Source organism: Homarus americanus, unplaced genomic scaffold (genome assembly GCF_018991925.1).
Source record: "Homarus americanus isolate GMGI-L3 unplaced genomic scaffold, GMGI_Hamer_2.0 scaffold41807, whole genome shotgun sequence".
Taxonomy (NCBI): domain Eukaryota; kingdom Metazoa; phylum Arthropoda; class Malacostraca; order Decapoda; family Nephropidae; genus Homarus; species Homarus americanus.
Genome location: NW_024717057.1, coordinates 800693 through 819613, shown reverse-complemented (window position 1 = coordinate 819613; position 18921 = coordinate 800693). Strand labels below are relative to the sequence as shown.

The following is an 18921-nucleotide window of genomic DNA, read 5'->3' as shown; positions in this document are numbered from 1 at the left end:
AATATATAAAATTGAAGATTCCTCAGAAAAAACTGCTAGTGCAGATCACCTCAGTGGTGATATTACAGTACATTTAGGTTAAATTATCATTAAAGCTTATACCAGTATAAAATTAAAAATAAAACTTAATATCAGCTTTTAATCTACTTTATCTGCCAAACTGCCAAGTTATTTATTTACTAAAGCTTGTCATTTTATATTGTTCACACGTTTAAGGATCATATCTGATCTTGGGAGTAAGGCACCGTTAATATTGTTACTGTCAGCCACCTTAAGGTTCTGCACCAGCTAATCACTTCTCATTTAGGAAGATGCCTTATCTTTCAGTGGAAATTACAATATTGTCAACTTTAGTTCCAATAAGTTTTGCTGACTAAAAACAATTTTCTTCTTTACATCAAACATATAAATAAATACTGACTGCTGCTCTCATAACACACTTAATGTTTTTGACCACATTTACTGAAGGTGGCTTAGGAGGACGAGATTAATGAGAGGTGACCTCTGTCCCTTCATTATCCTATTTCAAAAGAGTTAATATGATCTTTTGTTTGTTCTCCATTGAGGTGTTGACATACCAGTAAATTTTATGTTGTCAGGGTTCTCAAAATAAACAGAATGAAATTCTTCCCATTCTTGTTGCAACAGCATTAAATAAAATAATCAAGTGCAAAAAACACTAGAGGGAAAAATAAAAAATAAAATTTAATACAGGCTGTGCTAAGTCTGTTATATATATATATATATATATATATATATATATATATATATATATATATATATATATATATATATATATATATATATATATATATATATATATATATATATATATATATATATATATGTTAATTTTGAGAAATGAAGAAACATTCTCTTGGCATAAGCAAAATTTCCAAGGCATCTGGTAACATCTTATGATCAACAACGTGCATACTACATTTAGGAAGTCATTCCACAAATTCTCTTAGAGTGAATTAATGGTTATGGATCATTATAGATTAAATGAGTTTCTACATAAGAGGGTCAAAAGAATGGAAGTTGCAACAAGTTAAAAGTTACCAGTTGAACTGAATGCCATTTAATAATTGATGTGCAGTCAGTTACCCTTTTCTTGGCTAAAGTATCGTTGCTTAGAAATCATTAAGTACTTTGGATTCTTGCTATGTCTACTGGGTTTTGCTATTCTTTTCATTACTTTTCATTCATAAGGGGTGACACTACACAACTAGATATACTGTTACAATCATATGAAACTTCATAGATTTTAACTGACAAACTTCTATGGCAATTGTATCCATATTAATTATTTGCGTATCTTACAGAAATCTCAGTAACAAGTATTTAGTAACATTTCATTAGATTCTCTCTCATACTGATGATAAGGCCATTGAACAGTAAACTCTTAACTCATGAAAACACTATGATCACGATTATAAAAAAAATAAATAAAAAATAAAAATCAGCATTGTTGAGTGCTGTTCTCAGTTTGTGTGGACCAAAACAATGGAACTTATTCTTGTATTATGTAAGATCCACTGTTTCTTGACAACTTTTTTTTGATGAACTACTGCATTACCTTATGTGTCTCTTGATTTTTAGATTTGTCACAAGGATGCTTTTGGGCAGGAACTGTACACAGATACCAAGGACCTTGATAACACATGGAGAAGAGTATGTGAAGGACTTTAATGTAAATTATTTCTTGTGTTTAAAAAAAAAAAAAAAAAAAAAGGCCTTGAAAACAATTTGCACCAAACATCTACCATGTTTACCTAATGGACTAATAACACTGTTGTACCTAAATACTAATCCAAATTTCTCCAGTACTGCATTCAGTTAGGTGAGACATAAGAATGAAAATTTTCTGAAGAAGGAATATAGCCATCCACTCTCATTGAGAAATAAATGTTTGAAAGTACAGAATGACAATGTATAATGTGGTGGAATGTACAGTGAAGGTCGATCTTACAGATATGCTGAATGGCGTGAATTACTCTGCTCAAGGGCAGCCAGTACATCTTGTTTCAGCCGAACATAAAGTTTGCCTCTTTTCCATGGGTTCTGAAGCTGAAGTGGCCTAAAATCTTCCCGCAAACATCGTTCACGCATACCAATCACAGCCACCAAGCAGAAATCTTTGAGCTTATCATTTCCATACGTAGGACCACTTTTCCCCTTTAGCACAACAGCGACATTGAGTTGTTTCACTACTAAGTCTATCACTTCTCGAGCTGTTGTTCTAGGTGTTATGTGAATTTTAACAGAGGTACCAGATGCCATACCAGTCTGATATGCCGCGTACACCCGTATTATGGTGAATTCCTCATTACGAGCAGCTCCTTCAACCAGCTCCTCGCCCTCTGTACTCTTTGCTTCACTTCGCCCACTCTCTGAGCACATGAGACTTAAAGTGTCCGTTTCAGTTTCATTGGAAGATAGAGACCGCAAGCTTGCAGTCATACTAGAGAATGAGGCTTCAGAATCGTGGCTGAGACTACTCCCTGCCCTTTGCATATCAACATTAAGGTTACTGCCATATCGTTGGTGTAAATCAAAGCAACTACTTGTCGGAGATTTGCTACAAGCCATAGTTTCTTCATATTCAAGATCAACACAACTATTTTTTTTTCTCTTCCCTTGCTCTACAGATTCTAATGAAGAAATACTCTGATTTATTTTTGGTTCACTAGTACAACACTTAGATTTCAAACATCCCTCATGAGTATCATAAAACGCTGGAGCACTGGCCTTTCTGGGAGGGTAGCCATGGTCTACACAATGTTGTAAATGATTTTCACTTCTAGAAGTTGGAAGGTCTTTACTGTACATTTTTCTTTCGCCACTGTATTCCATTTTTTCATGTGTCCATGAAAGAAGTGGAACATTTTCATTTTGTTCTCCACTGTCTAATAAGCAATCATTCAGTGAGTTATAAGATTTGATACAACTATGAACACACCCACTACTATGTACTAAACATTCTGCTGTTTTCGATTTGTGAAACCTTGTCTCACATTTGACTGTAGCCCGTATGTTTTCTGAGGTATTAGACTTCAGCATTCTTGGTGTTTCTGACTTTTTTACACTAAAGCTGAGGTCATCATCTTTTCTTAACCTTTTACTATCTGCACCGAGCTGGAGGGACTCACTGGAACTATGAGTGTCTTGTACAGGAGAAGTTGCAGCAGGCATATGTGAGGTAGACTGTTGCACTGCTGGCTGAGGAGTCGTTGAGGGAAATGAACAAGACAGCAAGTTAGTTAAGGGGGCACCAGATGCAGCCTTATCACGAGCATAGCTAATAGCATCCATAACCCACCGAAGGCCTCGCCATGTAGCATCAAGCTGTTCCTGAAAGGACTGGAGCTGCCACAGACGATCCCGTGAGCAGTTTATCTCATCCTGACTGAAGGCTTCTCGATTGGCATGCTGTGCCATCAGTGTGTCCATCTCCAAAATGTATGAAAGTCGAGCATACCTACCTATTAACTCCCTTTGGTATGTCCCCATATGTATCATTTCAAATATTTGGAGGGGTAAAGTTGCAAGGTTAGGTTGGGAGAAGAGTGCATCTTCCTGTCCTGGAGCAGAACACACAGCATCCACAGGTGGCATAACAAGGAGAAGAGCCACATCTGGACTTAACTCTAACACTTCTCTACAGTAAAGTCTATGTTGGTGTTGAGCTTCTTCTTCTACTTCTAATTGATTCAACAGCTGCTGTGTTGCTTGGCAAAGCTGTGAATGCCAGACATGCTGTGCTGCTGAAGGTACACTGGGAAGCGGAGAGCATCTTTCTCCTTCATTTTCTACTGACTCTGCTCCGGCACTTAAGTGCCACTGCTCCATGCTTGCTAATTCTAAGCTTTGCACCCATTCCCATTCCTCTCTGAAAATAAAATAATTTTTTAAGTTTTCTCTAAAGGTAAAAATTAAATTAACATTATTTTAGAAATTACTTTTTTCTATGTATTGTACCTGAACAGATTAAATCAATATTGTATATGCCCGTGTATTAACCGATCTCACATGTAGTTTGACTCATGATTTTTTGGGTAAAAACGCTTGAGTTTTTCATATACAGTACCTCTTGTATAATTCAACCCTAGCTTTGAGAAATTCTAGAAATAATCCTAGACATATTTTATTGCAAGATACATACACCAATGCGTCTTGACCGTGATTACCACCACAACAGTGTTACCAACTCTGAAACTGAATTCCTACCAGTTACCAATTCCCATTTATAAATTTTGTTAGATTCAACCCTAAAAGTAGCTTTAGCTGTACACTGTAACATGAAACTAAAAAATGTAGGTATATAAACAGCAATAATAAAAGCATATAAATAGCAATGACGTAAGTATAAAAAAAAAAAATTATTCAAGTTGGTGTACTGTTGAAGTTTCAGGGATGCTCAACCATAGTAATGCAATCCCCAGTTGGGATGCTGACTCTCTGCTTCCCCTCAGTGCTCAGTGTTGTGGGAAGTGTACAGTATAATAATACTGGGATATGCTTTTATATTGCTCCTCAATTACTGTAATTTTAATTTCTAAGGATATTATTACAGTATTACTGTATATAAATAAACTTCAATAAAGGCAATAAAATTGAAATATTTTTATTACCAGTACATCTTATCCTGTGATGATTCATGTTATGATAGATATTATCAATGTTTTAAGATCAAAATATTTAATTCTGAGGAATAAGAGAAAATAATATAGTACACCAGACAGATAAGCACCTCACTCTTGAAGAGCGTTATGAAGGATGGACTGGAATTTTTGCTTGGCAAAGCTGTGAATGCCAGACATGCTGTGCTGCTGAAGGTACACTGGGAAGCGGAGAGCATCTTTCTCCTTCATTTTCTACTGACTCTGCTCCGGCACTTAAGTGCCACTGCTCCATGCTTGCTAATTCTAAGCTTTGCACCCATTCCCATTCCTCTCTGAAAATAAAATAATTTTTTAAGTTTTCTCTAAAGGTAAAAATTAAATTAACATTATTTTAGAAATTACTTTTTTCTATGTATTGTACCTGAACAGATTAAATCAATATTGTATATGCCCGTGTATTAACCGATCTCACATGTAGTTTGACTCATGATTTTTTGGGTAAAAACGCTTGAGTTTTTCATATACAGTACCTCTTGTATAATTCAACCCTAGCTTTGAGAAATTCTAGAAATAATCCTAGACATATTTTATTGCAAGATACATACACCAATGCGTCTTGACCGTGATTACCACCACAACAGTGTTACCAACTCTGAAACTGAATTCCTACCAGTTACCAATTCCCATTTATAAATTTTGTTAGATTCAACCCTAAAAGTAGCTTTAGCTGTACACTGTAACATGAAACTAAAAAATGTAGGTATATAAACAGCAATAATAAAAGCATATAAATAGCAATGACGTAAGTATAAAAAAAAAAAATTATTCAAGTTGGTGTACTGTTGAAGTTTCAGGGATGCTCAACCATAGTAACGCAATCCCCAGTTGGGATGCTGACTCTCTGCTTCCCCTCAGTGCTCAGTGTTGTGGGAAGTGTACAGTATAATAATACTGGGATATGCTTTTATATTGCTCCTCAATTACTGTAATTTTAATTTCTAAGGATATTATTACAGTATTACTGTATATAAATAAACTTCAATAAAGGCAATAAAATTGAAATATTTTTATTACCAGTACATCTTATCCTGTGATGATTCATGTTATGATAGATATTATCAATGTTTTAAGATCAAAATATTTAATTCTGAGGAATAAGAGAAAATAATATAGTACACCAGACAGATAAGCACCTCACTCTTGAAGAGCGTTATGAAGGATGGACTGGAATTTTCCGAGTACAGTGGAGTATGCTATAACGAACGTAATTGGTTCCAGAACCTCGTTCGTTATAGCATTCGTTCGTTATAGGATTAATCCGTTCCAGGCCCCCAAATACAACCACTTAACACTGAAAAAATTCTGTGGAAAATGTAAAAAATACGGTACTTTATCTTACCTTAGTGTTATTCAGCATGCAGGTACCCCTAAACACTGGCACATCACTATCACTTCCACTGGGAGTCTTGGCTTTAAGGTCCTCAAACAATTGTCTGGCCTTCTCACAAATTATAGCTTCACTAATGTTACCACCTGCCATTTCTTTCTCCTTTATCCACACTAAGAGTAAATTTTCCATCTCTTCAATCATATTACACTTTGCTTTGCTAAGTCTAGAGATTCCCTTAGCCACTTGCACAGTTTTTAACTCCTCTTTATTCTTCAAAATCGTACATATAGTCGATTTAGCCATCCCATATTCATCACTAAGTTTCGCAATGCTTCTTCCATTCTCACGTTTCTTTATAATTTCTTTCTTAGTTTCAAGGGTTATTAGCTTTCTCACTCGCTTTGGACGACTCATTGTTACAATTGTATACTTGTATAACAAAATAGTTATACAAATAACGCGAATTTCCACATCAAAAGACGAAATTTCAACAATAACAGTGGTGCACTGGCTACACAATGAGACAAAGATGGCGCCTGACGCTCTTGTTGTGGGTCGCGGTACAACAATATTCATGCGCCAGGCGAAATAGTCCGGTATTCATCCGCGTTCGTTGTAGGAGTTGCGTTCGTTATAGCATTCTCAATTTTATAGGTAAAACCGTTCGTTATAGGAATATTCGTAGTAGGATCCGTTCGTTATAGCATACCCCACTGTATTGGGAAAACTTTCTTGGAATATTCCAGAAAATGTGTCTCAGAAAATTTTGGCTCTGGGAAGGATTTTCCGAGAAAATTTCAATTCCAGCTATCGGAGAGTTCCGGGTTCGAGGGATTCTGGCTAATGGAGATATTATTAGTTTAGTTGCTTGATTCATCTTCTTCTCACAATGGCCTGAGAACTTCAGTTCATTGTCAACATACACACTCAAGTCCTTTTCACATTTGGTCTCTATTAATTATGTTTCTTCATCCCATTATGACATGTCATACACCTCCTTACTGTTGGTACGACCTAGGTGCATCCTCTTGCATTTAGCGACATTAAATTTTACAGCCATTTCTTTGATCACTCTTGAAGCTGACACACCTTTCTGAAAGTCTTCACTGTCTGTTTGGTTCTTAATTTCCCTGAATAACTTGGCATCATCCGCAAAAAACATTTGTATGCAGGAGTGTATAGCTTCTGGCATGTCATTTATGAACCTTACAAATAACAAAGGACCCAATACACTGTCCTGTGGTACCCACCTTGTCATAGGTACATATGACAATATTGTGCTATTAATTACCACACACACTGCTTGCGGTCATGAAGAAAGTCTCTGATCCACACTAGGACACTTCCCAATATCCTATACCCTTCCAGCTTAATTGTCAGCTTTTCATAGGGTACATAAATTGTCGAAGGCTTTAGCAAAGTCCAGATATACAGTATAGTATTGTAAATATTGCCAGGACTTTGGAGACTGAGATCCCACACTCCACTCGCCTCCCTTTCCCCCTCAGCATGCTAACTCTCGCACACGAAGAAATGTTTATTCCCTTTATGTTTTTTACCTCATGATAAATAGTATTTATTTTTTTATTTTTGCACATTCTGTATTTAAGATTGTGTATGGATGTAACAGAGTAACAAAAATAAAGAAGAAAATTATGTATCTCTATCCAAAATTACGAATTGAAAACTAACCATAACATAGCTCACAGCTCAGCCTGATAGGGAGAAATCTAGGGGAATGTGGCTACAGCGATGACTGACGAGTCTAACTTGGCAACAATGCCACCAGCAATATAAACAGATACAAACCAAAGGAAAATTATCTGTAAATCTTCATTTGTATCAGGTTTTGGAGATTTAAAGTGGCATATACAGTGAATGAAGTTGTGTTCTTCATGTAGCAACATAAAGAAAGAATCTAGGGGTATGGTAGGCAAGCCCATGTTAAAGGAACCTACTAGTAAGAATAGCCTACCACAAGCATGTATCGGGTAGCTATTGTTCACCGTAAATGACCCACAAAAAAGTATGAATTTTAATCCCTCATATTTATGTGTATGTACATAGTTTGACCCACTTCTTTTTTGCATAAAAAAATTATCATAAAACTCAAACTGTACTGTACTGTACTTGAGTATATATGGTAATACATTAAGGTCTTAAAACAAATGAAGTTACATACCTTGAAACATGAGGGTTATCCCTGATCTTGACATGTGGAAACATATTAGGTGTTTTTTCTGGTACTAACACCTGAAGAACATCCACAGAACTCTGCAATTTGAGGTAGCCCAAGTATAATCCACGACGTAATGGTACACGACTCACTTTATCGTACAGAATCTGGTCTTGTAATGATGACAACAAAATGTCTCCTGCTGATGTCCCACCATCACTCTGGGTTGAGCTTTGACCTGTAATATTTCAGAGGAATTATAAAAATCTATCTATACAATTTAGGAAAACATTTTCTTTAAGATATTTTACTATATATAAAAAGTGAACTTAACTGTCTGCAACAGTGATATTGAATGTCTACAATAGTGACTAGCTGACTCTATATGCAGGAAGAGACATACAGTACTTGGAAAAGTGATAAGTTTTCGTAGCTCTACTGTTATTATCTCCATAAAGCTATTTATGTCAAACATGGATAATAATACCTACGAGGCCATTAATAATAAACAATGATACAAATAACCTAAAGAGCATCATTAGCAAGAAAAATTATGATTTGATCTCAACATATTCATTAATGATTAAGATAATAATGATCTAAACAAGGCCATTCATGACAAAAGAGTGTAATGCTCTTAACTGGGTTATTAATGATAACAATTTCAACATGGTTATTAAATATAAGCCAGGATAAACACTGTATCTCATCAGTGCTTTGAATGACAAACACCAATAATAAGGATCCTGCATGAACTCACCTGAGGCTGTACTCTTCCTTTCTTTAAGTTTAGAGAGTGGGATCCACTTAACATTCATGGCAGAAACAACCTTTGTGCTTTTTACATGTCGCATCGTACAAAACACCAATGTTCCATTACTTCCAACAATGGGCTTGTGATAAAATTGACCCAAATCCTGAATGCCAAGTGTTGTCTGAAAATAAATACAGGTACAGGTATGATAAGCAGTGTAATCATTAGAGCATGCAAAAATATTGTGTGTGGGGGGGAGGGGGGGGGTGAACAAAGGGTACTAAATTACTGAAGTAGCACATAATTCTAAATTCACAAATTTTAAATGGAGTCCACAAAAGTTAACTGTCTAAATTAACCAAAACTAAAAGAACCCAACCCAACCTAAATTCCTCTATACCAATCCAACCTAACACAAATTAACTTAATCAAAGACTATTCTATCTAAACTAAACCTGACACTACTAAAACAAACTTATACCTACCTAACCTAACCTCACTCAGATACTTAAATATCTATCAATCTTTAAAAAATATGAAATGCTGATCATCATCATCATTTTATGGCCATTTTTCACACTTGTGTGGGTTAGCCGTGGATACCAGATTACAGGTTTCCAAGCTGCACAGTCTCTCTTGTCAGGATCCTAACTCTTTACTGTCATTTCTTACAATTTCTCCCACGTCATTTTTAGCCCCCCCCCCTCCACATTTAGGCTCATGTACCTCTTGATCCAACTGGTCTCATCCATTCTCTCCACATGCCCAAACCATCTCAGTCTCCCTATATGCAGGACTTTGCCAACACGGTTTTATGCCAGGATGCTCCTGCTTAACACAATTACTCAAGGTACTGGATGCTTGAACACAAATTCTGGAACAGGGTAGCAATAGTGACAATTTGTACCAAGATTTTGCCAAGGATTTCAACAGCGTACCCCCATGAAAGGCTGAGAATTAAACTGGAAGGGTAGGCAATTCGGGGAAGTATCCTAGCACGGATCGGAGACTTTCTGCATGATCGCAAGCAGTGTGTTGATCAATGTTGTTTGTTTCATAAATGACATCCCAGAAGCTATACGCTCCTCCAAACAAATGTTTGCAGACAATGCCAAGTTATTTAGGGAAACTAAGAACCAAACAGACTGTGAAGACCTGCAGAAAGAACTCTATGAGCTTCAAGAATGGTCGAAGAAATGGCAGCTAAGATTCAATGTCACAAAGTGAAAAAGGATGCACCTGGGTCGTACCAATGGTAAGGAGGCATGTCATATGTCCCAACTGGACGAAGAAACTGCATTAATAGAGACTGAATGCAAAAAGGACCTGGGTGTATATGTTGACAATGAACAGAAGTTGTCAGGTCATCGTGAGAAGAAGGTGAATCAAGCAACTAAATAATTAAGTCTCATAAGGTCATTCAGATATTTAGATGGTCCGTCCCTCATAAGGATCTTTAAGAGTGAGGTGCTTCCCCGCCTGGAGTACTGTCACCCCGTCTGGTCCCCGAGATATGCTAGGAACTGTCAGTTGATTGAAAATGTCCAAAGGCCTGCACTTTGGCACCTCAGTTTTCCAAAGAGATTAGAGCTCCTGCAACTGCCTAGCTTATACTACAGACAGGCAAGGGGGGACCTAATTGAGGTGTATAAACATTTAAAGGGCACTACTCAGTTGAGTGTCAATACTTGGAACTGGCAGATGCCTGCCCCCACAAGGGGTCACAGCTCAAGGCTGAAGAAGCTGTAAGTCCAGAAAACTGAGAAGGCAATTTTCTTTGGAGTGAGAATTGTGAACTCTTGGAACAACCTGCCAGATAGTTATGATGGCACAAAGTGTGAGCGGTTTCAAGACCAGATTTCACCAACACTGAAGTGGGTTCAGATACATTTAGGGGCCAGTGCATGCCTAGTACTTGCCAACAGTGCATAATAGAGACATGACCGACCGCCCAAGCAACTAATGAGATGAGCATGGGTGAAGAGGATAAAAGTAAAAGGAATACCCAGGTGCCCTTTTAGTTCTGAGCAGGGCCTCCGTCTTTCAGTGTCATATTACCCATTCATCTCCCCATTTTCATTTCAGCTTGCTCAAGTCTACTTTTGTCATCTCTTTATCTGCTCAAGTTTCAATGTCATACAACATCACACTTCTCACACCAGCCAAATAAATTTTTCCTTTCAGAGGGAAGGTACTCTTGCCACCAATTGAGGAAGCAGTTCCCTATACTTCCTCTCCTCCAACCACTTCCAACTCTTGCAACTGAGCAGACTTCAACATTCCCACTGGCACTGATCATGTCACCCAGGTAACAGAACTCATCAACACAGTCCAGGAACATATCACCATTGTTGAGTTTCTCCACATACAGAACACTTCAAGTCAGCAACATCTTGCAATCTGCCGTTTACTCCACTGCATCTCTTGTGCACCCACTTTCAACACTCATTACATATATTTGAGTTGCTGTGAACACTTTTCTTACAGGCAGCACATGGCCATTTTCCTCTTTTCACCATGGGTCCCTCACCCACATCACTAATCAATAATTTTGTTTTAGCCACGTTCACTCTTATCCCTTTATCTCTATTCCATCCTCTCATTTCTTAAATTTTTCCAATGCCTCCTCAATACTAACTGCTTCAGCACAAAGTCACCAGCATACAACAACTCCCAGGGCAGGCTAGTCTTAATGTGTCTGTGATGTTGCCTCCAACACCACAAGAAATAGAAGGGAGCTTAAGACACTAGACAGACTCCTGAGGGACTCCTACTTTTATATCAAATTCCTCACCGTTTACTCTCAAGAGATTTTTGAGCCCTCATATAATACCAGTTTACTACTTCACATGGTACCCTGTGAAATGCCTTCTCAAATCCACAAATATAAAATATAATTTTCTCTCTCTCTCTCTCCCAGGACATTTCTCTTGTAAATGTGTGGTCATAAATATTGCCTCTGTAGTTCCCTACCTGGCATAAACCCAAACTGCATTTCATTTATGTTTACTCTCTCCCTTATCAATTTCTCAAGCAATGTAGTTCCCTGTAGTGTTTCCACATTCATGACCACAATTTTCCTTCAGTTAACTGGAACAGTACATTCCATCATGATTGCAATAATCAACTCAAGTCACCATTGACATGCCTACATCATCTGATGCTTTATGCATTTTTGCAACTATTCTCTACCAGTGCTTATACAGGCTGACAACCCTTTATCCGAAATTCCGAAAACCGAAAAGCTCTGAAAACCGAAATTTTTTTGGTGGAGCAATTTTTTTTTTTAAACCGGGATTAGCCCACCCAGGCATCACTGACCCACATCGGGGCGAAAATGTAATAATAATACTAATTATAATAATAATACTAATTATAATAATAATTATTCATAGTAAATAAAAATTTTAATTAAAAAAATACACCAAAATAAAATAATAATGATAACAATAATAATAATAATAATAATAAAATATAATAAAATTTATAATAATAATAATAACAACAACAATACTGTATTAATAAAATAATAATAATACTGTAATAATAAAGAAATACAAGAATGAAAAAAGATAAAAAGTGAGAAACACGACCTAGAACTATGAATTATTATAATTATTATTATTATTATTATAATTATTATTATATTTTCGCCTCCCAGGCCCCAGTGGGGGTCAGTGACTTGTGCCCGGGTGGGCTATTAAAAAAAAAAAAAAACTAACCATTCTGAAAACCGAAAAATTCCGAAATCCGAAATGCCTCTGGCCCCAAGGATTTCGGATAAGGGATTGTCAACCTGTACAATCTTTTTCTCTCCTTTATCACTCTGTCTACTTCATCATTCCACCACCATGTTACTGGGGTCCTGACTATGCCCTTCGTCCAGCCACACATCTTGTCAACTGTGCTCCGCAAAACATCCTTTATTTTGGCCCAGCATCTCACTACACTGTCCCTCACATTCTCACTGCATTTTTCCAATCTTCTCAACTCAGCATGAAACTCCTCCCTTACATTCTGTTCCTGCAACTCCCATACTCTCCTGCTCAGAACATACACCTTCTTCCTTTCTCTGCACCTTTTAAACAACAGGTCACACACAACCAATCTGTGCTGTAAGGTACATTCTTACCCTGCTCATACATAATCAACCTACTCACCCTCTTTTTAGAGTGGGGCCACACCAAATGCAAACATTGTTTGTAACATGTGTTGGTGACTGAGATCTCATCCATGTTGAAAGTCACTTTCATACCAAAGTAAGAGTTTTAGGAATATTGTTATACATTTTAGACAAAAGCTACCAACAGTGTTTGCAACAGTTGAATACAGATATATCTATTCCAACACAACAGTGTTAGGAACACTGTTATAAACAATTTGAACCAACACTGTTCCCAATCATAATGTAGCCAACGTATGTTACCAAAAATGTTTGCACTGGAACCACAACAATGTAACAATATTGGTAACATTGTCGGTAACTTTGTGGAATAATGATGTTATCATTGTTCCATACTCTAACAGTCTACACCAGATGTTGTCCACGTTGTTTTTAGCCATGTTCCCAACAATGTTACGTTGGTGAGTCCCCACCCTTAAGAAGTGTGTCTTTACCCCGGCTGAAAATCGGAAAATTACGAAAATATTCAGAAAAATTCCTGAGGAAAGCTGTTGCCTATGGCTATATGCCAACATATTTTTATTGCATAATTTGTAATATTTATGTAGCTATGGATGATTGTTCTACCCCCTTCATTTCAAGAGATCTTCTGTTAACATCGGAAAAGCTGTAGAAAATGACTTATATTATTATTTTGGTGTAAAGTAATACCAATCACTTGGTAAAAATCAGTATCTGACACCTTTCTCAGCAAGCTTGCTACGGGAGATCTTCGGCGTCGTCACGAGAGTCAGTGACCCATCAAACATGCGAGAGTGGGGTACGATTGCGAGTTGCTCTCGTGCCACCTTTATCAGCCCATATCTCAGAATGAATTTTTCTAACCTTCAAATCCCTAAGTCTCGGCCATTTAAGGGTCGATTCTAATAAAACAAAAACTAAGTACCGTAGTAGAATAACATACTGATCATGGTGTAACATATAGATTTTCTTTTTATTTGGCTTGGTTTATTAATTGGTCATTATCTTTATAAATATTTGGAGGAAAAATGGTAAGTTAGGAAAAAAATTCATGCACCCAATACGAAAGCGATAATCAGAAATATCTATATGTTACGTTCAAGAAGAGTAAATCACCTATATTCCATGTGAATTTCAATGTAATTTAGCAAGAGGTTATGGGGAAGTAGGATTTTTCAAATTTATTAAAATATATGGAAAAAATCAGATAACAGGATTAGACAGAACTAATTCAGGGGAATAGTAACAATGTATCTGCAGTCCTTAATTGCTGACAAAAAAATTTATATTGATTGATCAATTATTAACGAATGTTGCATAGTCATATTCAATGCATCCCCAAACTAAAGTGCAGTGCACCCTTGATTTTCACAGATATTTTATTTGCAGTTTTGACTATTCATAGATTTTCATTGCCACAGGTATTACTGATTTCGTATGTGTTTGAATGGTGCGCATGAACGAGTTTCTGCAAGAAACCAGCAGGCATCACTACCACAGAGTGCAGCTTAGCTTCCTTCCCCTCCTCTGTCTCACTCATGTTCCCCGCCAAAATGTGTATACATCTCGCTGTGACCCATGTGTTTTGTGATCGAAAATCCAATCATGGCTCCAAAACATCCTTCTATAGGTGGTAACAAGGGCGGTAACTCACCAAAGAAGCCTAAGAGATAAAGAGAAGTGTTGACTTTAGCCAAGAAAGTCAAAATAATAAAGAAACTTCATCTGCTGTGATGTACCAGGAGGAGAGTTAGGAGGGAGGATCAAGGGGCTGGAACAACATCAGGAATGTAACCCACGCAAAAAACGAGGGACCACTGTATTCTTTCTCCTTTTACATTTTTTTTGTGCCATAGCTTTTTCTGCCATGTACAACTTCATAACCCTCTACATGTGCCCTGACATGACAGTTCAGGTCACCAGCCAGTACTACAATCTCTCTTTTACACAGCTCTGACACGACATGCAACAATTTATCCCCAAACTTATCCTTCATTTTTTCACTTCGCCCAACTTATGGGGCATATGCAGAAATAATGATTATCAGATCCCTTCCTACTACCAGCTTCAAAACCATAATTATTGTATCCATCCTTTTCAACTCGAGTAATTTCTCCACCAACTTTTCGTCGATCAAGATCCTTCCATCACTTGTTCCGGATTCACTCCCCTTCCAGGATATCTTGTAGCTATCATTCTTACCAGTGATCAACCTTGCTGAGCTACCTTTCCACCTCATTTCATACGTACAGCAGAGATTGAGCTTTCTACAGCTCAATCTCTTCACAACTTCCCTTGCTTTTTCACACATCGTACCTACGAGTGTATTCAACCCAGCTATGTCAGTTACCTTCTTTTTTACTGTACAGTATGCAGTTCTTACAGCTTTCATTTGTGTAGTGTGTGGGTAGTTTCAGTGTGGCAGGTTTATGTTTATTCCTTATATTATATGACAAGGTTGGTGTTAAGAATTTAATAACAACCAGAGTGGGACATCCCCACTGGGTACTGGCACATATGTAATCCTAATGCCAAAGCTAGAGCAGTCCAGCTTCAGGGACACCCATCCATGTGCAACATGACACTAAAGCTGGCTGTGATATTAAGTACCTGATGATGGAGCAACCTCACAAGGTGCTCTCCCTGAATATGGGTTTCTGTACTATCAAGCAGAAGTACTAGCCTGTAAAACGCTTACCCCGTACCATCTGCGCAAGCAGTCTGCAAGCATAGAAAATACTGTACAGCAGAGACCAGGGGAGGGGCACAGCTCTGGTTGACCCTATTGCCATCAGGCATGAAGAAGCATAATTTTACATCTGCATGCCCTTCCTGACGCCCACCCACAAGATGTAAATAGCTGGCTAGGCAGGGCCGTAACTCCCCGAGGTATTTTAGACTACCCACCTACTGTCTACATAGCAAATAGACTCGTTTCAATAACTTAACCAAGAGGCAAAACCAAGAAGTTTTGGGTGGGGGAACATGGCGAGACTAGCGAGCCCACCCAACTGAGACTCTGACCAATATCATGGGCATTTTGAGGCCATTTTGCAGCCATGTACACTTGATATTAGGAGATATTCTGAGGTCAGTAGTAATTACTTTTTACTACACAAAAAACCCTGAGTACAATACATCATTAAAGAAAAAGTATTGGAATTTTCTGATGAAAAGGATGAGAATGGGGGTAGGTCCGGACCTCCAGCCCCCCACCCCCCACGGATCTGCCCTTGCTGAAACAATACCACATCAGAACACCTCTTGGCATAGCCTGCCTCTATACACAGGGGGGATATCTGCATTCTGAGGTAAACCTACTGTCCTATCAGATCAGCGTGAATTGTTGTGTCAACAGCCACTCGCTTGACCAAACCAGGATATTTGAAGCAAACTCCAACCTCAGCTGTGGTGCTTCAAAACCCAGAGTGACCACAGGTACACCGGGATAAACCCTGGAGCTGGTTCATTTAACTCAAATCCCTCAGTTATAAACTCAAGTTACAAATTTCCTTTCTCAAATCTTGCCTGCCTCTAGCCTACTGTAAACACATGTTGTTTGCCCTTATTGATTTTTTTTACTGTATTTCAAATATATTTTCACTTCTTGTGGTTATGGCTAAAGAAATAATAACTAAATAAATGTACTGGCAAAGAAGATAAAAGTAAAAAAAAGTTGAGAATTTTTCAAAGTGTTTTGCTGGCCTTTAAAACCTGAGTGCAGAAATAGTGCAGCCAAGTGATATAACTGACTCATCATTCTGTTTTGATCCCAGGAAAAAAATTATGAAGACACTAGATATCACTGACTAGTGATCAATGTGAGACATTAAACACAGATATTCATAATGTATCATTATATAAAGAATAAAACTATCATCATACCTGCATGTTGGCAGCAGCTTGTAGCAGTTTTATTCTGAATGGAACATTAGATGCGGATCCCGCTCTATCCATGTCTTGTCTCAGAGATTTAACATCTTCCCAGGTTGTAGCTACCTACAATAATTAAATAAAAAGCATAAGATGGATTGATCCTGAGACCCCATTTTATTGAGTAACTTTGTATAGCCAGCACTGAATTCCTGGGCTCTAGGACCTTGACTTGTGTTACTGGGATCTGAAAACTAAATAAAGTACCTGTAAATCACAATATTAGATTATCCTTTGCTTTCATACCAGATACAATATGAATAACCCATGGCATAACAACACCCTAAATAAGGGAGAAGGCTGAAGAATATCTATTGTCGAGTATAAACACATAAGCTCTGATCCGCTTTTGTTCAACAATGGCTAAAGATGACATTATGATGACCACCATGCCAAATCCAGCTCATCTCAGCCTCACAAATGGTGATGACTAGGATGCCCAGTTGCTGAAACCCAACTTGGTTATGAAATGGGATCTCGGGATCAATTCACTTAATGTTGAGACTGAGCAGTAACGTATAATAAATACAGATGGAAAAGGGAGGCAGGAGGTATTTGCACCTCCAATGTCAGTACAGTATTTATTCCCTTAAAGTTCGCAGTTTTCAAGCATGTATCACTCAGAAACTCGCAGATTACCATAAAAAAAAAAGTCTGAGGGGCGGTAAGCCACAAGGTGACGAATACGCTTCTCCTCGCATAGTAATGTTTATAGTCTGCTGTCCTCCCAGTGTTGGTGTCTTTGCAGCATTCTGTCTTTCACCATGCCTCCCAAATGCCCTGCAAGTGGTGTTAGACAAGTTGCAAGAAGGGATGAGTTACGCTGTTTCCTGACGTCTGTTTGGTATCAACGAGTCAACAGTGAGATCTATCAAAGCAAAGCAAGATAATATTTGTAAAGCTGTGTCCCTCTGTGCACCTGCATCTGCAAAGAAGAGCAGTTATTTCAGAGATATCAACATTGTCAAGATGGGGAAGAGTTTAAGTCTGTGGTTAGAGATGCTGACACACACTCTCCAGGAGAAGGCCAAGTCTTCGTACAAATTTTATTGTGGTGAAAGTAATAATGAAAGTGACAAGAGTTTTAATGCCAGTAAAGGCTGGGTGTAAAATTTTAAAAAGAGGTATGACCTTCATGTTTATTTTATTGCCTCATCATTCACTATATGGGCGCTGTACGTACTAATAATCATCGTCATCATAGCAAAAAGATCCAGAATAAATGGCTAGTGTTCAGATTTACTTACAGCAGAGGTGGACGTGTGGTAGCATTTAAACTGAAAGAAGCCTAACAAGCCATCACCAGGTGCACTATTGACAAACTTCTCACTGATTCCACACTGACAATCACCTCCCACACAGAATACACACCCATGCTTTTTATATTTCTTATATTATAGTTTTATATTATATTTGACATCTTGCAAAGATTCCAGAAATGCAAGTTATATTCTGCTAAGTCAAATCGGTGACATTTTATAGGAAAAAAAATTTAAGCCTAAAGCCAGCATCACCCTCTAAAATCCTTATTGTCTTTTGGCTGGGAGGAGGGAGTAGGGGGAGGTGAGGTGTTGACAGCCAGGCGGGGAGATTACCAAGTGCATAGTTATCAGTGGAGGGGAGAAGGGTTCAGGGACCCAGGATTATACAATAGAGGGAGTTTTAGTTTTTCACTTAAAAAAAAGTCACTGACTTGACTTAGCAGAATATAACTTGCATTTCTGTAATCCTTGTAAAATGGTAATTAATTTGAGTATAAACATCCCATAGTTTGCACACATGAATGAGAGAGAGAGAGAGTCATGTTCAGGATGTGTGTAAGCCTACCCACCCTCCTCCCAGTGAAGAGGTCTGGGTGAAAAAAATTGCCTTATTATTCGGCTTGTCATGTAATTTTGA

The 18921-nt window shown here is 37.8% G+C and overlaps 1 protein-coding gene across 1 annotated transcript in view; it reads right to left on the bottom strand.

Annotated features, from left to right (window-relative positions):
* Positions 1 to 1709: 1709 nt before the first annotated feature.
* The window catches only part of LOC121858796, a 44431-nt gene continuing 27219 nt past the window's right edge, over positions 1710 to 18921 (bottom strand). Inside the window, exons 11-15 of the mRNA XM_042355434.1 lie at positions 16975 to 17088; positions 8952 to 9126; positions 8198 to 8429; positions 4910 to 4957; positions 1710 to 3778 (exon numbers count right to left, since the gene is read on the bottom strand). Of these exons, the coding sequence (XP_042211368.1) occupies positions 1969 to 3778; positions 4910 to 4957; positions 8198 to 8429; positions 8952 to 9126; positions 16975 to 17088 (2379 nt within the window). The 3' untranslated portion in view covers positions 1710 to 1968. The remainder of the gene's footprint in view (positions 3779 to 4909; positions 4958 to 8197; positions 8430 to 8951; positions 9127 to 16974; positions 17089 to 18921) is intronic.